At 44.4% G+C, this 26,402-nt stretch overlaps 1 protein-coding gene across 6 annotated transcripts in view; it reads left to right on the forward strand.

Moving 5' to 3' along the window:
- SKAP1 (src kinase associated phosphoprotein 1) overlaps positions 1-26,402 on the forward strand; it is a 684,040-nt gene that overhangs the window by 15,060 nt on the left and 642,578 nt on the right. For all 6 annotated transcript variants that reach the window (XM_044300194.1, XM_044300192.1, XM_044300191.1 and 3 more), the window contains exons 2-3: positions 314-419; positions 5,785-5,810. In XM_044300194.1, coding sequence (XP_044156129.1) covers positions 314-419; positions 5,785-5,810 — 132 coding nt within the window. The remainder of the gene's footprint in view (positions 1-313; positions 420-5,784; positions 5,811-26,402) is intronic.

Here is a 26,402-nt window from a genome sequence, read left to right on the forward strand (position 1 = left end):
TGTGACTTGCTCCGAGTATCTGTACCCTAATTATTATGCATTACTGGGTGGGTAACAGGGGGGCAGCCTACATGAGAGTTGGACCCCTGACAGCAGTACCACGGGAGAATTGTACAGAAAAAACGTACAATTAAACACTTTGAGGCTTTTTTTCTGTGATTTGTTACTTGTTTTGGCTACAAAAAAAAATGCATCAATATGTAAACTGGATTTTTAAAAATACAATTCAAAATAGTATGTATGGAATATAAATGCCTGAGGGTACGTCAAAGATCAAGTCATGGGGATCTGAAAATATGTTTTTGAATTTCAGAGGCGGAGTCTTTTCTATCCACTTGCCTTCAGCATGAAACTGTGAGCAGCAAAGCAAGAGAACTTGGAGAAGAAATACTCCTGGATTTCAGGACACTTCGCAGCCGGTAAAACTGCTTACTGCAACTATTTTTCTATTTTCTCAGTAGCTGCAGAATAACGTGCAAGAGGCTTGGTGTAAACTAAATAGAAATACAAATACAGTAGGGCTGAAACGATTATTCGAATAACTCGATTAAATCGAGTCAAAAAATTCATCGATGCAGTTTAAAGGATGAGTAATGTTTTTCTTTATTTTAATTTGATTTTAAACAAGAGGTTGAACTAAAAAAAATAATAATCCTTTACTATAAAATTTAAGATTTCTATGAATGCAGTGTTCAATGTTATAGATGGTAACTTTTATCTACTTCATTGTCTATTCAATGAAGTGGACTGCATAGCCTTGCTTTATCTAGATTTTGATTTCTTTATAGGGTGCCTTCTCACGCTGCAGATATCCATGTATTTGCCACCAAAACAACCCTGTTCAAATAAAAGAAACATATTCAGTTGCAGCAATGTTCTGCATCAAAATCTTCCGCTTGTGAAGGCGCCCTGTATGAGTAGTATTTTGTTTTCATTTTATTCCCATCACTCGCAGAGCATTTTTGCCAGTACTGCGAGCAGACACACATGTTGTGGTTTTTGTGGTGGCTTCCAGGAAGTTAAATGAGGTGTGTATCGTTGAGCATCTTACATTTTCTAAAGGGGTTTTTTCAACATGTTGTAACTTAATGTACATAACATTCATGGTTAGAAACAACAAGTCTGCTCTCCTGACATGTTTAGCAAATAATTCCTAATAAAATTACAATTGTGGAGCATCTTTTCTTACAACTCTGCAGTATACTATTCCACTGATATTCACACAAGGATCTGCCCCCGACGAACGAGGATTTTTAAGCCTGCCAAGAGATTTCAATTACCTGAGCTGAGTTATCGGTCGCAGTATCACTTGTTGGGGATGATCTGTAGGTGTAATATAAGCAAGTATAGGTAGATGTCTATTTATTATATGTTTATTGCAGGACAAGTTGCACTTTCTAATTTCACCATTCAAAGGGGTTATCCGGGATTGAGGACTTTGTTCCATTAGTACAAGAGAGACCTACATATAACTAGGGCTGCAACGATTAATCGATGTAATCAATAACTGGATTCGTTGCCGACGAATCCAGTTATCGAATAATTCGTTGCTATGCGGGCGGGCAGTTTACTTTAAGTCACTTCATCTTTATTTTACCTTACAATGACGCTCCAGTAACAGGCAGAGCGAACGGCGGCGTAACGTCACTCACTCATGTGACGCGCCTGCTCCGCCTCCTTCATTCATAAAGTGGGCGGAGTAGGTGCGTCACGTGAGTGACGTTACGCCACCGTCCGCTCTGCCTGTTACTGGAGCGTCATTGTAAGGTAAAATAAAGATGCAGTGATTAGTCTGCTGTGACCAGCGGGGCTGGGGCTGTTATGGTGAGGGGGATCTGTGTATGGCACTGCTATGGGGAGGGGGGATCGGTCTATGGCACTGCTATGGGGAGGGGGGATCGGTCTATGGCACTGCTATGGGGAGGGGGGATCGGTCTATGGCACTGCTATGGGGAGGGGGGATCGGTCTATGGCACTGCTATGGGGAGGATGGATCGGTCTATGGCACTGCTGTGGGGAGGGGGGATCGGTCTATGGCACTGCTATGGGGAGGGGGGATCGGTCTATGGCACTGCTATGGGGAGGGGGGATCGGTCTATGGCACTGCTATGGGGAGGGGGGATCGGTCTATGGCACTGCTATGGGGAGGGGGATCTGTGCACTGTTATGGGGAAAGGGATCTGTGCACTGTTATGGGGAAAGGGATCTGTGCACTGTTATGGGGAAAGGGATCTGTGCACTGTTATGGGGAAAGGGATCTGTGCACTGTTATGGGGAAAGGGATCTGTGCACTGTTATGGGGAAAGGGATCTGTGCACTGTTATGCCCATAACAGTGCACAGATCCCCCTCTCCATAGCAGCGCCACCCACAGATCCCCCCCCCATAACAGCGCCGTCCACAGATCCCCCTCCCCCCCCCATAACAGCGCCGTCCACAGATCCCCTCCCCATAACAGTGCTGTCCACAATTTGTTTTAATATGGCCATTGAACATAATTTTTCAAGTAAAATCATATAAATCTCTTTGTTTTGTAATTTTGGTGTTTTTTCCCGATTAATCGATTAAATTATCGACAACTAATCGATTATTCAAATAATCGTTAGCTGCAGCCCTACATATAACATACATCCACATGCTTCTGAAGTCCCATTTTCTTATAGGAAATTCTTTGCCACAAGTGAAGTTTTCGTAAACTCTGTGACGTACCGGGTCCCTTGCAGGAGCGCTGAAGCCTCTTCTTCCGACTACTCCGGGAGCCCGGTGACGTCACCGAACACACTGCCGTAAACAAAAGAGCCTTTGCGATTTAGCGCAACGCAAAGGAGAGCATCGCAGCATGAACTGCCTGGGTGAAAATAGAGGTTTGTCCGGGTTTAGCTCTGAACCCGGACAACCCCCTTAATATTGAATATGATGTAGTAGAGTGCTGGAAAAAAAATCCAAATGGGATGAAATTTGAATTCCGCAACAGTTTTATGGGTTTTGTTTTTACAGTGTTCCCTATATGGTAAAACTGACCTGTTACTTTAATTCTCCAGGTCAGTACAATTACAGTGATGCCACATATGTATAGTTTTTCTTGCATTTTATTTAGTAGTAGTTTTAAAGTGTATGGAGCTAATTTTTGCGGTGATACTCATGATGTCTAAATGTTTGTTGTTTTTTTTTTTTGTTTTTTTTTTTCATTTTGCGAAAAGGGAGGTGGTTGAATTTTTATATTTTTTTTACATTTTATTTTTTTAAACTTTTTTTTTTTTTTACACTATAGGGAACTTTAGCAAGCAATGCTTCTCTTAGGGCCGCTTCACACGAGCGGATGCCGTGCGTGGCATCCGCTCCGTGAAAGAGTGCCAAGACCCGCTGCAGACTGCAGAGGCACGGAGCGGTAACATGACTGTTAATGCTCCGTGCCTCTCTGTGATCTCTTTACTACGAAATCACAGTGACAACTGTGATTTCGTAGTAAAGAGATCACAGAGAGGCACGGAGCATTAACAGTCATGTTACCGCTCCGTGCCTCTGCAGTCTGCAGCGGGTCTTGGCACTCTTTCACGGAGCGGATGCCACGCACGGCATCCGCTCGTGTGAAGCGGCCCTTAGTGTGTGAGAGTTGGAGTATTCCTATAGAGCCCTGCCACAGGGGCTCCAAGAACTCATGTGCCTCAGCTTCAGTTCATTTAGGAGGACGTAAGCTGCCGCGCAATGCACCTGGCTCCCCTGGAAGCTCGCACTTCTGCGTTCTAGTACTTTTGGATGCCGTGGTCATGTTTGACCATGGCATCTGAAGGGTTAAAAAACAGTGATCGGCATTACTGCCGGTCACGAATTTTAGCTGCAGGTGCGCGAGCGGATGCCATGTCTAAAGTCCCAGCCAATGCCGTACAGCGCTTCTGATGGCTGGTATTACCTAGGGCTGCTTTATTATCAGGCAGTGGCAGGCTTCCCCTGCTGCCCTATAAAAAGGCTGTCAGAGGCAACTTTTTGGTAGTGTACATCTTTGTGAGTGATCATTGACTGATAGACATGTCTCTACAACACACCGGAAGACATTTTGCACAACAGAGGCGGCACATAATTGTACTGAGAGAAGCAGGATGGTAATTTTTGATTAATTGCTTGCCATTTTGTCCATTCTGGCCTAGCTGTTAGGAGGTGTTGGGAGCAGTGGTTACGTGAGGGCACAAACGCATGGTAAACAGGCTCTGGACGGCCCAATTAGACCACCAATAGAGAGGATCGTTTCATCCACTGGCAAGCATGAACAGCTCCCACAGTTTCGCTGTCCACCATCCACATGTGGCACCTTCATTACACATTCCAGTCTCTGCTCAGACCATTTTCAGATGCTTAGCAGAAGGAAATTAGGTGTCATGGTGCCCATTACATGTCTTGCCATTGACAACTAGCCACTTAATACCTTTGTTTGCAGTGGTGTCATGAGTGAGAAACCTGGAACATTATCGTTTTTAGCGATTAATCCAGATTCTGTTTGGGCTCTGACGATGGTATGGAGCCTCGTGGTGAGCGCTTCAATCCTGCATTTGCTGTTGAGCGACATTGCCACAGTCGGTCACCCCTAGTAGTCATACAAGTGACACTAACAGCTGAACGATATGTGCAGGACATCCTGTGGCCACATGTGTTGCCTCTCGTGGCAGAGCTTCCAACTGACACGGAATAATGCTCATCCACATACAGCAAGGAATGTTTCCACCAGATTGTGCAAGCAAAGAAGTGTTGCAATCACCAGATTTATTGAACATTTATGGGACTAGCTGGGATGCCAGCTTCTGCAATCTACGAATGTTCAGGATCTACAGGCCCAGCTGCAACATCTGTGGTCACATGTGCCGGACACTACATGGAACCTGCCCAACCGTATCCCATTTTGTATCCAGGCTACAAGTTTCCCAACAGGTACTAGAGCAGGGATCAGCAACCTTCGTCACTCCAGCTGTTGTGAAACTACAACTCCCAGCATAATCCTTTCACTTCTGGGGGAGTTAAGAGAACAGCCAGGCAAGTGTGCATGATGGGAGATGTAGTTTCACAACACCTGAAGTTCCGGAGAGTGCTGATCCTGTACTAGAGCCTCCTTTCAATTGTACAGTTTCCCCCCAAAAAAGTCTCCATTAGTTCTAATATCACTTACATTAATTATCTATATATTCACACATATAAAGTTCTTTTAAATTCCAACAACTTTTTGGTGTATTTAAAAAATAAAATAAGGGAAAAGATAAAAATGTTCACAAAAATCAAGGATTAAGGCTGGAATCGGGCAGGAAATGCTGTATCTTCTCCTATGTTTGGCTTAAACTGTAACAAGAGCTGCATGTGTGATTCCGGGCTAAAAAGGTTTTCCCACAATGGACATTTATCACGTATGTACGTATAGGTGAGGAGAAGTCAGTGGAGTAGCAGTCAAGTATGCGAGGTGCCCTCCATTCAAGGTTTATGGGACTCATGGAGATAGCAGAGTGCAGCACTTGGCTTTTTTGTCAGAACTTTAGCCATTGAAAAGAGAAGCGGGGTACATGTTTTACCACTGCTCCATTCAAATTCCTACTTACTACAGTCCTGTAGTGGAGAGGAACGGTAGGCTCAGGGCCCCTAGTTCTAGTAATTGGTGGGTGTCCCAATGTTGTGACCCCACCCCAGTGATCAGACATGTCCATTGTGAGAAAGCAACCTATTAAAGTTAGTTATAATATGAATTGATATGTGCTCTAGAACTGTTTATTGGCTAATCATACTTATTGTTGCTGTGTCTTACTTTTAGGTACCCTTTGTATTTTCAACTGAGCGGTGAGTAAATTGTAAATTAGCTGCACTTTCTTGTGATATATACACTACTCACAAAAAGTTATGGATATTTGACTTGTGGGTGAAATTTCAGGATGAACCTAAAATGCACCCTAACCTTTACAGGTGAGCTTAATGTGACCATCTGTAAACTTTTGAATGCACATGTCCAACTGTTCAGTGTTTCAGTACTTTTTGCACAACTTGCTGTTCTCTAATAAGAGGCTTAATGACAAACTTCACAACAGGTGTTTGATCCATGAATCGCCCAATAAATTTCCTGGTTTAATTAGAATTGATATTTAAACAGTCCTCCTCATCATGTTTACATTGTGGCATCATTAGACCAAGACGACACCTAACAATTCATCAACAGTACCTTCAATCAGGATGTTCTCAAACAGAAGTGGCCACTGAGCTTAGAGTGTCACAGAATGTCCTCAGCAGGTTGCAACATAGTCACAGAAAGGCATAGAAGTGGGTGTCCTTTGGGCACATTCCACACTGATGACCGCTTCATTGTGAACAATGCTCTGCCGAACCAGATGATGAATGCCACACAACTTCAAGCCCATTTAAGGGAGGTGAGAGGCACCCAAGTCTCACGCCACACCATTCAAAACCTCAGCGTGATCTGTGTGCTAGACAACCTGCAAGGGTATGTGACCACAAGCGTCATCGTCTTGCATGGGCCAGGGAGCATCTAAGCTGGACAAGGGAGCAGTGGGCTCTTCACTGATGAAAGTCGATTCACACTGAGCAGAAATGATGGCCGCCAACAATATTGGAGACGTCAAGGAGAGCTCTGTGCATCAGCCACTGTTTGCCTTTGGTAGTGGTGGTGTTACAGTGTGGGCAAGTGCGCCTACTCAATACAGAACTGCCCTACACTTTGTGAATGATACAGTGACAAGCCCATACTAAAATAACATCATTAATCCAATCATTTTGCCTCTGCATGAAAAACACAGGCCTAATTTCATCTTCATGGACGACAATTCGCCAGCTCACCGAGGTCTCATCATTCGGGAACGGCTGCTGGAGACTGGGGTACCTCAAATGGAGTGGCCTGAATTTTCTCCAGACCTGGATCCAATTGAAAACATATGGGATCAGCTGGGTCGCCGTGTAGAGGCTCGTAACTCTGTACCCCAGAACCTCAATTACCTGAGGGCCGCCCTTCAAGAAGAGTGGGATTCCATATCTCAGCAGATAATAAGTCGACTTGTGAACAGCATGAGACGTCATTGTCAAGTTGTGATAGATTTTTAAAGGGAACCTGTCACCGGGATTTTGTGTATAGAGCTGAGGACATGGGTTGCTAGATGGCCGCTAGCACATCCGCAATACCCAGTCCCCATAGCTCTGTGTGCTTTTATTGTGTAAAAATAAATAAATAAATTTGATACATATGCTAATTAACCTGAGATGGACTAATTTCTTTAACCGCATTATTACTGGAATGTTTACCCCTCTTCCTTACCAGGCCAATTTTTCAGTTTTAGCAATGAGCCTATACATTTAGGCCCCTTTCATACGAGCGTGACGGATTTGCTCCGTTCAGTGAAACTCGCACCATTTTGCAAGTTCAGTCAGTTTTGTCTGCAATTGCGTTCAGTTTTTTCCGCGTGCGTGCAATGTGTTTTGATGCTTTTTTCACGTGCATAATAAAAAACTGAAGGTTTACAAACATCTCTTACCAACCATCAGTGAAAAATGCATTGCATCCGCACTTGCTTGCGGAAGCAATGCGTTTTTCACGCAGCCTCATTCACTTCTATGGGACAAGGGCTGTGTGAATATCACACAGAATATAGAACATGCTGTGATTTTCACACAATGCAGAAGTGATGCGTGAAAAAAAAACGCTCATGTACACAGACCCATTGAAATAAATGGGTCCGGATTCAGTGCGGGTGCAATGCGTTCACATCACGCATTGCACCCGTGTGGAAAACTTGCTCGTCTGAAAGGGGCCTTAGAGTGTTGTGGTGGAATGGGCTTAGGTGATGAAACTGCACCTTCGTCAGCAGATGTCATCTATAATATAGCTGACACTCTGCTGCATTATCTGCGATCTGGGAACTCTGATCCTGGCCATTTAATGCCTTAGATGCCGAATTCAACACTGACCACTGAGTTCAAATGGTCAGACAGAGGGAGGGGGCTCTCTCTGTCAACCTGATTACATAGCGCTGATAGGTTGCTATGGCAGATGGGGCCTAACACTGGCCCTGTCTCTGGTGCTACACTGACAGACATAATACAGTAAAGTACAGAACAATTTCATGAAATGCTCTTTATCCCGCTTTGTCAAATATCAAAAGAGGAGCCACTCTCCTTTTCTGAAAGTTTGCGTATGACCACTTGGAATCTCCAAGTAAACTGGGATTCGGTATAATTTACCACTCTGGAAATTTCTTTAACCGCATCATTACTGGAATGTTTACCCCTCTTCCTTACCAGGCCAATTTTTCAGTTTTAGCAATGAGCCTATCTAACTTCAAATACCTAATTCATTTCTGAGCCAACCTACATGTATTTGATATTATTTTTCACAAGACACCTTAGACCTTTCTTTTGCCATTAGGTGGAAGATATAATACTTAAAAAAAATATATATTTAAAGGCATTCTCCTGGAATGATTTAAAATGGCTGCCAGCAACCTGTCCTCTGAAAATGACTGGTGGAACTATTGACTATCAATTCCCTTCACTTATACAAGTGTCTAGTCCTGCAAAAAACATATTTACTTAATCAGTTATCAGTAAGAGGCTAGGTTAACCATGGGTGTTGCGTTCCCTGTAACAGCGGAACACAGCACAATGGAAAGTATAAGTATTGCCGCTCCTTAACTGTGCGTTGTGTGCCATATAGTGAAGCATATGAAAAGCATGCTTCTTCGTGGTCACTTAACGTGTTCGTTTTGCGGTAACGTGACACACTGCATGCATTGGCCTTTATTCTTACAGTAGAGAAGTACCGTATTTTTCGCAAAAGTGGGGTAAAAATAGCAGTGCGTCTTATGGGGCAAATGCTACGACCGTCCGGTGAATAGGCTGAGCGGGAGGAGGGGCTGGGGGCCGGCATCTGTTTCTGTAATGGCAGCGGGGCCCGTTGCAGTGACTGTATTCTACTACACCGGGCCCCGCTCACTGTAGTATACAGTAATCATATCTAACTTGTGGGTATTGTTAAAGTATTCCAATCATCTTAAAAACTTCTTGGCAGTCAGGAGACCGGGCGGGTGCTCGTAGCGTAGCTCACTACGTCACGTGCCTGCTCCGCCCACTTTATGAATGAAGCAGACACCGGGCCCCGCTGCCATTACAGAAAAAGATGCTGGCCCCCATTCACTACACAGGGACACTGTTATGGGGGGATCTGTGGATGACACATAAGATAAGATGCTATATATGTGTCATCCACAGATGCCCCCACAATGATCCCCCATAACAGTGCCACCCACAGATGCCCCCATAACAGTGTCATCCACAGACCACCATTAGTTCAAAACCCACCAAAAGCACACCTTTTGGTTCAGAATTTTTTTTCTTCTTATTTTTCTCCTAAAAAACCTAGGTGCGTCTTATAGGGTGAAAAATACGGTAATTAATTATAACTTTTTGTGAATTCGGACATTTTAAACTTGCTTTTTTTAATTTTTATTCCAATTAAAATCTAGTAGGAGTCAGAGTCGGTTCATTTTTTGCCAACTCCGACTCCAGGTACCCAAAATTGCCTCCGACTCCACAGCCCTGGATGAATCATTGTAGCACCCTGCTATAACGATGCCACACAGAGAGACCACTTTGCCTGGTCTCAGGTATCCTTACTGTGACCGCAGCTGAACACCAACACAGATGCCTTCAGCTGCCAAGCACACATACAACAGGTCAGCCAGTTTCATAGGTACAAATCTGCTGACAGATGCCCTCTAAGGAGCAGTAACTTTATTTTATTTTATTTTTTTGTGGGGAAAAACCCTAGCAATTTTAACAACATTATTTTGTGGAATTTATGAGTTCTCTGTGTGGTAATAACTTTATTCTGTGGGTCAGTACAAATATGATAATGCAACATTTCTATATATATCTTTATATGTCAGCTCCCCAGATTGAAGAGGGTAGGGCTGCTTTAACACCTCATTTGTCTAGATTGATAGTAAAGATATTGGCCTGGTCTTGTGTGGCACTCCAAGCTTTCAAACAAGACCAGAATCACAGCATTATCTCCACTACATTGGAATATAAAGCTCTTAGAAATTGGGTTGGCAGTGAATGCAGCTTAAAGTTAAAATAAAAGCAGGTTTAACTGACCCGATTATAGCAGCTATACCTCCCAATCTAGTAGAGGTAATGCTGTGATTGTCTTGTTTGAAAGCTTGGAATGCCAGTTTTCAAACAAGACGAGTCCCATATCTCTACTGCTACCAAAGTCTCGGAAGAGCTTGAGCAAAGCTGTTAGCTGGTTAACCACTTCAGCCCCGCTAGGTGAAACCCCCTTCATGACCAGAGCACTTTTTACACTTCGGCACTACACTACTTTCACCGTTTATCGCTCGGTCATGCAACTTACCATACAAATGAATTTTACCTCCTTTTCTTCTCACTAATAGAGCTTTCATTTGGTGGTATTTCATTGCTGCTGGCATTTTTACTTTTTTTGTTATTAATCAAAATGTAACGATTTTTTTGCAAAAAAATGACATTTTTCACTTTCAGCTGTAAAATTTTGCAAAAAAAACGACATCCATATATAAATTTTTCGCCAAATTTATTGTTCTACATGTCTTTGATAAAAAAAAAAAATGTTTGGGCAAAAAAAAAAATGGTTTGGGTAAAAGTTATAGCATTTACAAACTATGGTACAAAAATGTGAATTTCCGCTTTTTGAAACAGCTCTGACTTTCTGAGCACCTGTCATGATTCCTGAGGTTCTACAATGCCCAAACAGTAGAAAACCCCCACAAATGACCCCATTTCGGAAAGTAGACACCCTAAGGTATTCGCTGATGGGCATAGTGAGTTCATAGAACTTTTTATTTTTTGTCACAAGTTAGCGGAAAATGATGATGATTTTCTTTTTTTTCTCTTTTTTCCTTACAAAGTCTCATATTCCACTAACTTGCGACAAAAAATAAAAAATTCTAGGAACTCGCCATGCCCCTCACGGAATACCTTGGGGTGTCTTCTTTCCAAAATGGGGTCACTTGTGGCGTAGTTATACTGCCCTGGCAATTTAGGGGCCCATATGTGTGAGAAGTACTTTGCAATCAAAATCTGTAAAAAATGACCGGTGAAATCCGAAAGGTGCACTTTGGAATATGTGCCCCTTTGCCGACCTTGGCAGCAAAAAAGTGTCACACATCTGGTATCGCCGTACTCAGGAGAAGTTGGGGAATGTGTTTTGGGGTGTCATTTTACATATACCCATGCTGGGTGAGAAAAATATCTTGGCAAAAGACAACTTTTCCCATTTTTTTTTTTATACAAAGTTGGCATTTGACCAAGATATTTTTCTCACCCAGCATGGGTATATGTAAAATGACACCCCGAAACACATTCCCCAACTTCTCCTGAGTACGGCGATACCAGATGTGTGACACTTTTTTGCAGCCTAGATGCGCAAAGGGGCCCAAATTCCTTTTAGGAGGGCATTTTTAGACATTTGGATCCCAGACTTCTTCTCACGCTTTAGGGCCCCTAAAAAGCCAGGGCAGTATAAATACCCCACATGTGACCCCACTTTGGAAAGAAGACACCCCAAGGTATCCAATGAGGGGCCTGGCAAGTTCATAGAATTTTTTTTTTTTGCATAAGTTAGCGGAAATTGATTATTATTTTTTTTTCTCACAAAGTCTCACTTTCCGCTAACTTAGGACAAAAATTTAAATCTTTCATGGACTCAATATGCCCCTCAGCAAATACCTTGGGGTGTCTTCTTTCCAAAATGGGGTCAGTTGTGGGGTGTTTGTACTGCCCTGGCATTTGAGGGTCTCCGCAATCATTACATGTATGGCCAGCATTAGGAGTTTCTGCTATTCTCCTTATATTGAGCATACAGGTAATGAGTTTTTTTTTCCGTTCAGCCTCTGGGCTGAAAGAAAAAAATGAACGGCACAGATTTCTTCATTCGCATCGATCAATGTGGATGAAAAAATCTCTGCCAAAAAAAAAAATGGAGGGGAAAGGCGTCTGCCAGGACATAGGAGCTCCGCCCTACATCCATACCCACTTAGCTCGTATGCCCTGGCAAACCAGATTTCTCCATTCACATCAATCGATGTGGATGAATAAATCATTGCCGGGATTTATTTTTATTTTTTTTATATATATATACAAAGTGCTTGCCAAAGCATAGGAACGCCGCCTCCTCCTCAGCTCGTATGCCTCGGCAAACGTATCTGTCACTGCAGAGGAGAAAATCCCGTCTTGCAGCGTCGCATACACCGACTTGCGTGTAATCTGACAGCAGCGCAATGCTTCTGTCAGAATGCACATCGGTGCTGCAGCTAGTCAATCGGTTGGTCCACCTGGAAGGTAAAAAAAGAAAAGAAAAAACCAGGCCGCAACGCAATAATTTTATTAACTTTGCAACAGAACATATAAACTTTAACTTTTTTAACTGAACATTAACGTGTTTGCTTACTGGTGTGTTGTTTTTTTTGTTTTTTTACCTTTATAGAACAAACCTCTCCTTCCCCATGGGTCAATGTGCAAAGCGCAAATCGCCCAAAGATGTGGCGAAGTGCGTTATGCACTTTGTCCCATGTGAAAGGAGACGTTTGCAGCAGCAGTGAGTGAATGGGCCCTAATAGCCCTGTGTGCCTGTCCTGGTGAGATGATCCCTATGCTAATAGTGTACCTGTGAGTGGTACTTCCGGAAACACTCTCCAAAGCATAGGGCAGGGTGGTCCGGACAGTCAGGACAGAAATAGCGGGTGTCACGCCTTATTCCACTCCTGCTACAGACACGACATCTTTTTCGGGGTGACTGTTGGGTTGAGGTACCAGGAACGACATTGGGGAAATGTCGCTCGTGTAGACGGCTAACTACACTGGTGGTTGGGGCCAGCGGAACCTCCTGGATACAGGAGGTTCTCGATGATCTCTTCCTGAAATTTGAGGAAGGATCCAGTTCTCCCAGCCTTACTGTAGAGAACAAAACTATTGTACAGAGCCAATTGAATTAAATATACAGACACCTTCTTATACCAGCGTCTGGTGCGTCGGGAAACTAAATACGGAGACAACATCTGGTCATTGAAGTCGACCCCTCCCATGTGGAGGTTATAGTCGTGGACTGAGAGGGGCTTTTCAATGACACGGGTTGCTCGCTCAATTTGTATTGTCGTGTCTGCGTGAATGGAGGAGAGCATGTAAACGTCACGCTTGTCTCTCCATTTCACCGCGAGCAGTTCTTCGTTACACAGTGCGGCCCTCTGCCCCCTTGCAAGACGGGTGGTAACGAGCCGTTGGGGGAAGCCCGCGCGACTAGTTCGCGCGGTACCACAGGCGCCAATCCGTTCTAGAAACAAATGCCTAAAGAGGGCCACACTTGTGTAAAAATTGTCCACATAAAGATGGTACCCCTTGCCGAATAAGGGTGACACCAAGTCCCAAACTGTCTTCCCACTGCTCCCCAGGTAGTCAGGGCAACCGACCGGCTCCAGGGTCTGATCTTTTCCCTCATAGACCCGAAATTTGTGGGTATAGCCTGTGGCCCTTTCACAGAGCTTATACAATTTGACCCCATACCGGGCGCGCTTGCTTGGGATGTATTGTTTGAAGCCAAGGCGCCCGGTAAAATGTATCAGGGACTCGTCTATGCAGATGTTTTGCTCTGGGGTATAAATATCTGCAAATTTCTGGTTGAAATGGTCTATGAGGGGCCGAAGTTTTGTGGAGCCGATCAAAAGCAGGGTGGCCCCTGGGACGGGAGGTGGTGTTGTCACTAAAGTGCAGGAACCGCAGGATGGCCTCAAAACGTGCCCTGGCAGCAGAGAACATGGGCATGTGATGAATCGGGTTCGTGGACCAATATGACCGCAATTCATGCTTTTTTGTCAGGCCCATGTTGAGGAGGAGGCCCAGAAAAGTTTTAAGTTCGGAAACTTGGACTGGTTTCCACCGGAAAGGCTGGGCATAAAAGCTTCCCGGGTTAGCGGTGATAAATTGTGTGGCATACCTGTTTGTTTCGGCCACAACTATGTCTAAAAGCTCCGCAGTCAAGAACAGCTCAAAAAATCCCAGGGCCGAACCGATCTGAGCCGTCTCAACCCGAACTCCAGACTGGGCAGTGAAAGGGAAAACTACAGGTGCGGCTGAAGTTGGGGACTGCCAATCAGGGTTTGCCAGCACCTCTGGGATTCTAGGGGCTCTACGGGCACGTCTTTGCGGTGGCTGCGACGGGGTCACTACTGCACGTGCCACCGTACCAGCTTCAACTGCCCTTCTGGTGCTCGCTACTTCACCAGGTTGTACGGCAGTGCTGGTACTAGGTCCAGGGAGGGCTGGGCTGCTGGTGTATGCCTCACCACGTAATCCGACAGCACCAGCCCCACTCTGCTGCTCTTGAAGCGGATCCTGCGCAACCTGCGGTCTAGCGACACGGGGCCGGGTACGCCTGCTGCTATCAGGGACCTCAAGCCTCCTCGTCCGAACTTTGGGTCAGAGAGCCACTGCTTTCTACAGGTTCGTATTCTGACCCGCTGGATTCATCAGATGAGGGTTCCCACTCCTCATCCGACTGGGTCAGAAGCCTGTAGGCCTCTTCAGAGGAATACCCCCTGTTAGACATGTGGGCAACTAAATTTAGGGGTATTCCCTGAGACTACCCAAGAAAAAAAAAGCAAGCCTGTCTTACAAAGGGGAGGCTAGCGAAGTACCGGAGGCCGCTGCGGTTGATAAAAAATATCAAAACTGATTTTTTTATCGCCGCAGTGCGTGTAAAGTGAATGTGCAGTGATCAAAAAAATATTTTTTTTTTGTCACTGCGGTGGGGCGGGTGTGGGCGAACGCACGTGTGGGCGACCGATCAGGCCTGATCGGGCAAACACTGCGTTTTGGGTGGAGGGCGAACTAAAGTGACACTAATACAATTATAGATCTGACCGTGATCAGTTTTGATCACTTCCAGATACTATAAAAGTACAAATGCTGATTAGCGATACGCTAATCAGCGAATAACGGACTGCGGTGCGGTGGGCTGGGCGCTAACTGATCGCTAACTACCTAACCAAGGGACCTAAACTATACCTAAAACCTAACGGTCAATAACAGTGAAAAAAAAAATGTGACAGTTTGCACTGATCACTTTTTTCTTTTCACTTGTGATTGACAGGGGTGATCAAAGGGGTGATCAAAGGGTTAATTGGGGTTCAGGGGGGGTGATCAGGGGCTATAGTGTAGTGTTTGGTGTACTCACTGTGAAGCCTGCTCCTCTGCTGGATCCAACCGACGAAAAGAACCAGCAGAGGAGCAGGCAGCCATATAACAGATCATATTTACTAATATGATCTGCTATCTGGCACTTTGATTGGATTTTTTAAAAATCAGCAACCTGCCAGCCACGATCATTGGCTGGCAGGTTGCTGACGAAATACTGCTGTGTGAAATGCCGGCGCGAACTGCGCATGCGCGCGCGCATATTCGCGTCATCTCGCGTCTCGCGAGATGACGCGTATATGCGTGACTGTGCGCAGCGCTGCCACCTCCGGAACGCACATGTGCGTTAGGCGGTCCGGAGGTGGTTAAAGGGAACCTGTCACCTGGATCTTGGGTATAGAGCTGAGGACATGGATTGCTAGATGGCCGCTAGCACATCCGTGTAAAAAAAACAAAACGATTTGATACATATGCAAATTAACTTGAGATGAGTCAGAGCTTGAAAATATGACTCTTCTCTGGTCACACAAGATATGACTATTTTATGTTAATTTGCATAAAAGGCGGGAAGTACAAAAATGCATAATACTTATTGAATTCGTCTGCAAATGAAATTAAAAGTGTAATTTATATGTTTAGGGTAACACAATAAACATTTAGAAATGCTCAGTGAAGGTAGCATAGTAGAGGTGACAGGTTTCCTTTAACCCCTTAAGGACACAGCCCTATTTCACCTTAAGGACCAGGCCATTTTTTGCAAATCTGACCAGAGTCACTTTAAGTGCTGATAACTTTAAAACGCTTTGACTTATCCAGGCCATTCTGAGATTGTTTTTTCGTCACATATTGTACTTCATGACACTGGTAAAATGAAGTCAAAAAAATTATTTTTTTTGCACCAAAAAATACCAAATTTAACAAAAATTTGGAAAAATTAGCAAATTTCAAAGTTCCAGTTTCTCTACTTCTGTAATACATAGTAATACCCCCAAAAATTTGGATGACTTTACATTCCCCATATGTCTACTTCATGTTTGAATTATTTTGGGAATGATATTTTATTTTTTGGGGATGTTATAAGGCTTAGAAGTTTAGAAGCAAATCTTGAAATTTTTCAGAAATTTACAGAAACTCAATTTTTAGGGACCAGTTCAGGTCTCAAGTCACTTTGCGAGGCTTACATAATAGAAACCACCCAAAAATGACCCCATCTAAGAAACTACACCCCTCAAGGTATTCAAAACTGATTTTGAATACGTTGTTAACCCTTTAGGTGTTGCACAAGAGTTATTGGCAAATGGGGAGGAAATTTGAGAATTTTATTTTTTTGTCTAATTTTTCATTTTAACCCATTTTTTCCACTAACAAAGCAAGGGTTAACAGCCAAACAAGACGGTATCTTTATTGCCCTGACTCTGCCGTTTACAGAAACACCCAATATGTGGCCGTAAACTACTGTACGGCCACACAGCGGGGCGTAGAGTGAAAGGTGCGCCGTTTGGTTTTTGGAAGGCTGATTTTTATGGACTGGTTTATTTACACCATGTCCCATTTGAAGCCCCCTGATGCACCCCTAGAGTAGAAACTCCATAAAAGTGACCCCATCTAAGAAACTACACCCCTCAAGGTATTCAAAACTGATTTTACATACGTCGTTAACCCTTTAGGTGTTGCACAAGAGTTATTGGCAAATGGCGATGAAATTTGAGAATTTCATTTTTTTGCCTAATTTTCCATTTTAACCCATTTTTTCCACTAACAAAGCAAGGGTTAACAGCCAAACAAGACTGTATCTTTATTGCCCTGACTCTGCTGTTTACAGAAACACCCCATATGTGGCCGTAAACTACTGTACGGCCACACAGCGGGGCGTAGAGGGAAAGGTGCGCCGTTTGTTTTTTGGAGGGCTGATTTTTATGGACCGGTTTTTTGACACCAAGTCCCATTTGAAGCCCCCCTGATGCACCCCCAGATTATAAACTCCATAAAAGTGACCCCATCTAAGAAACTACACCCATCAAGGTATTCAAAACGGATTTTACAAACTTTGTTAACCCTTTAGGTGTTGCACAAGATTTAATGGAAAATAGAGATACAATTTCAAAATTTCACTTTTTTGGCAGATTTTCCATTTTAATTTTTTTTTCCAGTTACAAAGCAAGGGTTAACAGCCAAACAAAACTCATTATTTATGGCCCTGATTCTGTAGTTTACAGAAACACCCCATATGTGGTCGTAAACCGCTGTACGGGCACACGGCAGGGCGCAGAAGGAAAGGAATGCCATACGGTTTTTGGAAGGCAGGTTTTGCTGGACTGTTTTTTTTTACACCATGTCCCATTTGAAGCCCCCCTGATGCACCCCTAGAGTAGAAACTCCAAAAAAGTGACCCCATTTTAGAAACTACGGGATAGGGTGGCAGTTTTGTTGGTACTAGTTTAGGGTACATATGATTTTTGGTTGCTCTATATTACACTTTTTGTGCGGCAAGGTAACAAGAAATAGCTTTTTTGGCAGCGTTTTTTATTTTTTTATTTACAACATTCATCTGACAGGTTAGATCACGTGGTAATTTTATAGAGCAGGTTGTCACGGACGCGGCGATACCTAATATGTATACAATTTTTTTTATTTATGTACGTTTTACACAATGATTTCATTTTTAAAACAGAAAAAATGTTTTAGTGTCTCCATAGTCTAAGAGCCATTGTTTTTTCAGTTTTTGGGTGATTATCTTAAGTAGGGTCTCATTTTTTGCGGGATGAGATGACGGTTTGATTGGCACTATTTTGGGGTGCATATGACTTTTTGATCGCTTGCTATTACACTTTTTGTGACGTAAGATGACAAAAAATGGCTTTTTTTACACCGTTTTTATTTTTATTTTTTTACGGTGGTCACCTGAGGGGTTAGGTCATGTGATATTTTTATAGAGCCGGTCGATACGGACGCGGCGATACCTAATATGTATACTTTTTTTTATTTATGTAAGTTTTACACAATGATTTCATTTTTGAAACAAAAAAATGATGTTTTAGTGTTTCCATAGTCTAAGAGCCATAGTTTTTTCAGTTTTTGGGCGATTATCTTAAGTAGGGTCTCATTTTTTGCGGGATGAGATGACGGTTTGATTGGCACTATTTTGGGGTGCATATGACTTTTTGATCGCTTGCTATTACACTTTTTGTGACGTAAGATGACAAAAAATGGCTTTTTTTACACCGTTTTTATTTTTATTTTTTTACGGTGGTCACCTGAGGGGTTAGGTCATGTGATATTTTTATAGAGCCGGTCGATACGGACGTGGCGATACCTAATATGTATACTTTTTTTTTATTTATGTAAGTTTTACACAATGATTTCATTTTTGAAACAAAAAAATGATGTTTTAGTGTTTCCATAGTCTAAGAGCCATAGTTTTTTCAGTTTTTGGGCGATTATCTTAAGTAGGGTCTCATTTTTTGCGGGATGAGATGACGGTTTGATTGTTACAATTTTGGCGTACATGGGACTTTTTTGATCACTTTTATTACCTTTTTTTGGGAAGTAAGGTGGACAAAATTTCAATTTCATCATAGTTTTTTATTTTTTATTTTTATGGCGTTCACCGTTCGGGTAAAGTAACATGACCGTTTTATAGATCAGGTCGTTACGGACGCGGCGATACCAAACATGTGTAGGGAATTTTATTTTTTTAATTTTTAATCAGTGATAAATGTGTTTTTTGATTTTTACCTTTTTTTCACTTTTTTTTGACCCAGACCCACTTGGTTCTTGAAGATCCAGTGGGTCTGATGTCTGTATAATACAGTACAGTACAATATATATTGCACTGTACTATATTTTACTTACACTGAACAGATCTATGCTTTCAGCACAGATCTGTTCAGCACCATGGACAGCAGGACGCCTGAGAGGCGTCCTGTTGCCATGGGAACCTTCCCCGTCTGCTCAGTTATGGTCAGAACTGCGCAGACGGGGAAGGGTAAGGACGGGGCTCTGGGGGGGCTGTCTGGGGGCTCTCTCCCTCTCCATTGAGGGGCTGCAAAGGCACTGCAGCCCCCCGATCGGAGAGGGAGGGAGCTCCCTCTTACTGTTAACTTTTTCCATACAGCGGTCCGTACGGACCGCTGTATGGAAAGGGTTAAACGGCTGACATCGCATCACCGATGTCAGCCGTTTATACCAGGGTGCCAGCAATGTGCTGGCACCCTGGTATACCCACTGTACACCAACGATTACGCAATAGGAGGCGGGCGGGGGATCGCGATCCCGCCTGCCGCACCGCCCGCCTCCCGCACCGCCCCCACCGCCCGCAACACCCCCCCCTGCACCTCCCACCGGGCTAAAATCATTCAGAGGTGCAGGGGGGGTGATAAATATATATTTTCGCCACACTAAAGTTTCTGATCGCCGCGGTCAGGGACCGCAGCGATCAGAAACTGCAGAAAGCGCAACAAACCGCAGGTCTGAATTGACCTGCGGTTTGTTGCGATCGCGGACATGGGGGGGTCACGGGACCCCCCCGCGCATTTAGCCGAGGTGCCTGCTCAATGATTTGAAGCAGGCACCTTGTTCCGATCACAGCCGGCCGCACGGCAGTGATCGGAACAACACATGACGTACCGGTACGTCATGTGTCCTTAAGGACTCGGGAAACATGCCGTACCGATACGTCATGTGTCCTTAAGGGGTTAAGCGTGGTAATTTTTGATGCAGGTTTTTGGGCCAAAGTCAAAAGTGGGTCCAGTGGAAAGGAGAAGTATACGTCCTTTCTCTACATTTCTGATGACTTCCAGCCCACTTGCTGGAAAAACTGCTGAAAAAGATGTGTGTGACACCACCCTAATAGAACGAGTATTCCTTGGCACCCTGAATAAATGTAGATATTTGTTGTCATGTGAAATATTTAGTACTCTCTTTTGAGGGGATGTCCAGTGATAAATTATCACGTGTAAACCATAGCGATTTTTAAGACCTAATGGAGAAGACTTCCTGTAAATTATTTAAAGAGGACCTTTCACCACTCCTGGCATACCATGCATTCCCCATGTAATAATTCTGGAGCATCCTTTCTTATGGCTCTGTGTTGTGTCATTCCTTTATTATTTCAACTTGAAGTTATAAATGAATTACTAGCAGTCTGCAGTAAGGGTACAGAGGGATGGTAACAAGTTGGGGGTGTGTACCTGCAGAAAATCACTCTATCCAATCATTGCTGCCATTTTCAGACTGTGCAGGTACACCTCCCAACTTGTTACCACCCCTCTGTACCCTTACTGCAGACTGATAGCAATTAATTTATAACTTCTAGTTAAAATAATAAAGGAATGGCACAACAAAGATCCTTAAGAATATATGCTCTGGAATTGTTATTACATAGGAAATGCATGAAGCTATTAAAACAGGCATGTCAGGGTCCTCTTAAATTTACGCTGTCGAGACCTGTACCAAATTTATCACAGTACCTCATGCTGGTTCATAAATGGGGTTCAGGGCTGGACATATTTGTCTAACTACATACCAGCTATTAGATAGTTTTGCTTGAGACAACATTTTATGCCAGCATTGTAGAACAATTTTGGTGCAAATAGCAAATCTTATGGCACGGTAGTTTACAGATAAGCCACATTCATTTTGGCAGCCAAGGCGCAGAGAATTTCTTTACAGCTAGATCCACTAAAATGAACCAATTTGCACCAAATATGTTGACACAGTTTACAACAATCTCTAGATGCACTCACATTAGAAATGTGAACTATTGTGTCTAGCGCTGGTAACACAAAGCTGCTTCTAGTTCGCTGATTTTTATAAGCTGGCCTGCACAATAGCAGGAATCACTCCGTCGCCTGTGTACAAATGGCTCCAGACTGAACTGAGCTGCTGAGTATGTGTGACCACTGGCACTGGACAGATTAGGTGAATGATCTAAGAGGGGATCAAAACAACACCAGGTGCAGGATGACAAGTATGTACCAGCATAATCTAGATGCAGAATTTTTGGTTGACCCCTTCCCGACCGCAATCCGTATATATACGTGATAGCTGCACATAACCCGTGCAGCTACCACGTATATAAACGTTCTGGCAGCTCTTTAATCCAAGTGCTGGAAAGCGCCTGGATTAAAGCTTCTGCCCCTGCCCTGTATGCTGTCACGGACAGCATACAGTGCAGTAATGCCGGCAAGACACCAATCAGAGTGGCCCCTTTGCCGGCAATCGACTAACCAATCGGATCGCGGCAGTGAAAAAATGCCAGTTTCAGGCTCTGCAGATCAGAGCCTGAAATCACAGTGTCCTCGTGCCCCCCCCCCCCCCGATCTGTGCAGCCCCCCATCTGTGCCCCATCTTGTGTCCACAGTGCCCCTCCTTGAGTCCGCCCCCTCCCCGCCCCATACATTCCTCCTGCTGGCCGTGACACCCTGCCCCCCCCCCCCCCTTCCAGGGTGGGCTGCCCCCCGCTCGGTCCCCCTGCTGTGTTTGACGGCGGCGGCTCCATTCCTGAGCCGCCGCCATCATCAGAGTGTCAGCTCTATGCGGACACTCTGCTGTAACACGGGGTTAATAGAGGGAGGGGGCTCCCTCTCTCCACCATCGGGGCTGCTGCGCTGCGATGGCAGCCCCGATGGTTGCCATGGCAACTGGACGCTTTGCAAAAGTGTCCGCTGTTGTCACCTCCAGGGCATCTGATTGTATTACACTTTGCAATGCAAGAGCATTGCAAAGTATAGTACAGCCCCACTGGATCTTCAAGATTCAAAAGGAACTTGATAAAAAAAAAAAAAAAAAATGAAAAAAATAAAAGTAAAAATGTAAAATTAAAAAAAAATTGCCTTTTCCTATAAAAAATGAAAAATAAAAAAACTACACATATTGGGTATCACCGCGTCCGTAACGACCGTCTCTATAAAGATATCACATGATAGACCCCGTCCGATAAACACCATAAACAAAATGTGTAAAAAAATAAAAAGCCATTTTTGTCACCTTACATCACAAAAAGTGCATCAGCAAGCGATCAAAAAGGCGTATGACCCCCCAAATAGTACCAATCAAACAATCACCTCGACCACCAAAAAATGATTCCCTATTTAAGACAATCGCCCAAAAAATAAAAAAGCTATGGCTCTCAGACTATAGAGACACTAAAACATCATTTTTTCGGTTTCAGAAATGCTATTATTGTGTAAAACTTAAATAAGAAAAAGTATACATATTGGGTATTGCCACGTCCGTAACGATCTTCTCTATAAAACTATCACATGACCTAACTCCTCAGATGAACGCTGTAAAAATAAATAAATGAAAACTGTTCCAAAACAGCCAATTTTTGGGTCACCTTGCCCCATAAAGTGTAATAATGAATGATCAAAAAATCCTATGTACCCAAAAATGGTACCAATAAAAACCCCAACACTTTCTGCAAAAAATGAGCCCCTGCACAAGACGATCGGCAGAAAAATAAAAAACATATGGCGTTCAGAAAACCAATCCAGCACAATCTGCCTTCCAAAAACCGTATGGCATTCCTTTCCTTCTGCGCCCTGCCGTGTGCCCGTACAGCAGTTTACAACCACATGTGGGGTGTTTATGTAAACCGCGGAATCAGGGTAATAAATATTGAGTTTTGTTTGGCTGTTAACCCTCAATGTGTTAAAGAAAAAAAATGTATAAAATGGAAAATCTGCAAAAAAAGTGAAATTTAGAAATTTCATCTCCATTTTCCTTTTAATTTTTGTGGAACGCCTAAAGGGTTAACAAAGTTTGTAAAATCGGTTTTGAGTAACTTGAGGGGTGTAGTTTCTACAATGGGGTCATTTATGGGGGTTTCTACTATGTAAGCCCCACAAAGTGACTATAGACCTGAACTGGTCCTTAAGTGGGTTTTGGAAATTTTCTTAAAAATTGTAAGAATTGCTTCTAAACTTCTAAGCCTTCTAACGTCCTAAAAAAATAAAATGACATTTCTAAAATGATGCCAACATAAAGTAGACATATGGGGAATGTTAATTAATAAATATTTTATTAGGTATGACTTTCTGTTTTAGAAGCAGAGAAATTGAAATTTGGAAAATTGTGAATTTTTTTAATTTTTTTTGGTAAATTTGGGATTTTTTCATAAATAAAGGTGAAATATATTGACTCAAATATATGACTATCATGAAGTACAATGTGTCAGGAGAAAACAATCTCAGAATGGCGTGGATAAGTAAGTGTTCCAAAGCTTTTACCACATAAAGTGATTCATGTCAGATTTGTAAATTTTGACCTGGACATTGGGGCATCAATGACCCTTGATCATGAAAGGTTTAATGAAAAATTATGTTTAGCATGATCTAATAGAGAAATGTAATGCTAAATTGTGGGATTAACACGTAGATGCTGCAGGAGATACGTTAGGGCTCTTTCACAATTGCGTTCTTTTGTTCCGGCATAGATGTGGCAAAACCAACCTCGCCACTGGGTTTTGGAGAGGCCTGTTTACCAGCCTCAGGATTATGGCCCATACTAACTTTTAAACCCCTGAACCTATTCAAGTGAATTTTGGATAGGTTTGTCCCCAAGTTATACTGGTTAAATTGATGTAAGTTATATGTATGGACAATGTAAACTCACAAAGTTGTAACAATTTATAAGTGTAACTTGTCAGCTTGGGAGATAGTTGAGTGGATAGACAGAGGGGAGGAATATGCTGGGTGTGTTTCTATTGTCCCATTGTGCCATTGTCCCATTGTGTGTTTAAATGGTGATGTCTGTCCTGTTGTCTCCACATGTGTATTGGCGATTTCCCTTTGTCCTGAGAGATAATTGGATTGCTCCTCGGTTGTCTCCAGGGCAGAGAGGTGGAAACCATGATGCATTGTGGGGATGTGTTGTGTCTGTATCCTGAATTGCTACATATCTGTCCTGTGTCGCAGTCTCCCTTCTGGTCCCCTAGGGGCGTGAACGATTGGTTGCTATACTTACATTGTATGTGTTGTAATATATTGATTGGTTGTATTTTAAAACCCTGTGGGCAGTACTATGTTTGTGGTTTATGAATAAAAGAGGCTGTACGTGAAGTACAGTCAGTTCCTGTTTTAACCCTCAAGGTGAAGTGTTGTCTCATTCTTGGGTTTAGGATTTATGGTATGCTGTTCCAGTTTGACTGCTAGGAGCGTAAACCTATTCGTATGGTTTCCTATTCCACTGTCTACAGCATTCATATTCTTGGGAGAGGATTTATATGCTTCTTCGGTTCGGTGATGGTGTTTTCGGCCAGAGTGCTTGGAGACCTCAGGAAACGCTAGGAGCATCCAGCAACGGAGGTACTCAGTCGGGGTGCCAGGTGATCAGTTACATTGGTGGTAGAGGTGGGATGGCGTCCTAGTGCGAGGAGAAGCAGCTCAGAGACACCGGTAACGTGTGGAGTTACAAATTGAGGGCAACGCTAGCACTCGTGCAGCGCCCCTGGGAGCAGAGGTATCCAGCGACTTGGAGCAGACAAGTATGGAAGGCTCTGTAGATGACTGGCTGGCCGAGGTGAGGCAGCGAGTGGCCCAGTATGGAGATAATGTGTCCATGGATATATGCCAGGCCATCTGGAACCAGGTCACAGCCAAGCGACACGCAAGGATGGAATGAGAATTCCGACTGGCAAAAGAGAGAGAAATTGCCCAGCGGAAGGAGTGTTACAGCAGCCGAGCAGAGGCTGCATCTGAGGAGGTTAGCAGTCTCCCCCTGAGGCGGCCAGAGGAACCCGAAGTAGGGGTCCTCATAGACTGGTCCTGTGAGGAACCACAACAGGCAGGTGGAGACGGGACAGAGGGCTCTCCACCGGGATGCTGGGCAGCTGGCCCAGACCCTCAGCAGCAGCCGGAGTTGCCAGGTGTGGACGCAGGTGGTTCTTACTCGCAAATGTTGAGGGACCTCACAGACTGGTCCTGGGAGGACCCACAGATGGCAGTTGGAGATGGGACCGAGGTCTCACTACCGGCCCTACAGGGATGCTGGGCCGTCTGCCCAGATCTCCAACGGCAGTGCATATCACAGGGAGAGGAGACAACCGGTCTCTCTCTCCCCAGCGGCAACCTGAGTTCCAGGGGGAGGAGATGCGGGGTCCCTCTGCCCTACAGCAACCAGAGTCCTGGGGAGGAGAGGCAACTGGCCTCACCTTCCACCAGCAGCCGGAGATACCGGGAAAAGGGGAACACAAGCCCCTCTGCATGGGCGCAGATGAGACCGCGGGCTCGGTGCCAGTCCTACAGGGATGCTGGACGGTCGGTCCAGATCCCTATCCATCTCCACAGGGATACCAGGAGGAGGAGGTAAGCGAGCCCTCCCCTTCCCAGCTACTTCCCAACCGAGTTCTGGGGGCAGGGGATGAGCCTACGATACCCACTGATCCCTTCCCAGCGGAAGAGCTGGCATCCGGGCAGAGCGCCGCTAGCCCCTGCTCCACCTACCCCCTTGTTACAGGACTGGCTTGTACCCCCCTCACCCCAGCAGAAGAGCTGGCATCAGGGCAGAGCGCAGTCGGCCTCTGCCCTCCCCTATCCTCTTGTCCAGAGTCTGACTCCCCACCGGCTACCCCAGCGGAAGAGCTGGCATCTGGGCAGAGCGCAGTTGGCCTCTGCCCTCCCCTATCCTCTTGTCCAGAGGCTGACTCCCCACAGGCTACCCCAGCAGAAGAGCTGGCATCAGGGCAGAGTGCAGTCGGCCTCTGCCCTCCCCTATCCTCTTGTCCAGAGACTGACTTCCCACAGGCATCCCCAACAGAAGAGCTGGCATCTGGGCAGAGCTCAGTCGACCTCTGCCCACCAAGTACCTACAGCTCCAAGCTGGAGAACCACAAGGAAGCAAGGAGTAGCAGATGCCCACTCAACAGCCGGGGACATACAGAACAGAGCCAGGCCCCAAGATTTAACAGGTCCAGTATTGGGTTGTGGTTGGACTGCCAGACTAACTCAGGTACTGACCGTGAGATCAAGTATCTGGTTAGTCTTCCCTGGGAGGGGGAGATGTGTGGCGAAACCAACCTCGCCACTGTGTTTTGGAGAGGCCTGTTTACCACCCTCTTGCCTCAGGATTATGGCCCATACTAACTTTTAAACCCCTGAACCTATTCAAGTGAATTTTGGATAGGTTTGTCCCCAAGTTATACTGGTTAAATTGATGTAAGTTATATGTATGGACAATGTAAACTCACAAAGTTGTAACAATTTA

This window comes from Bufo gargarizans, chromosome 6 (assembly GCF_014858855.1).
Source record: "Bufo gargarizans isolate SCDJY-AF-19 chromosome 6, ASM1485885v1, whole genome shotgun sequence".
Classification (NCBI taxonomy): Eukaryota; Metazoa; Chordata; class Amphibia; order Anura; family Bufonidae; genus Bufo; species Bufo gargarizans.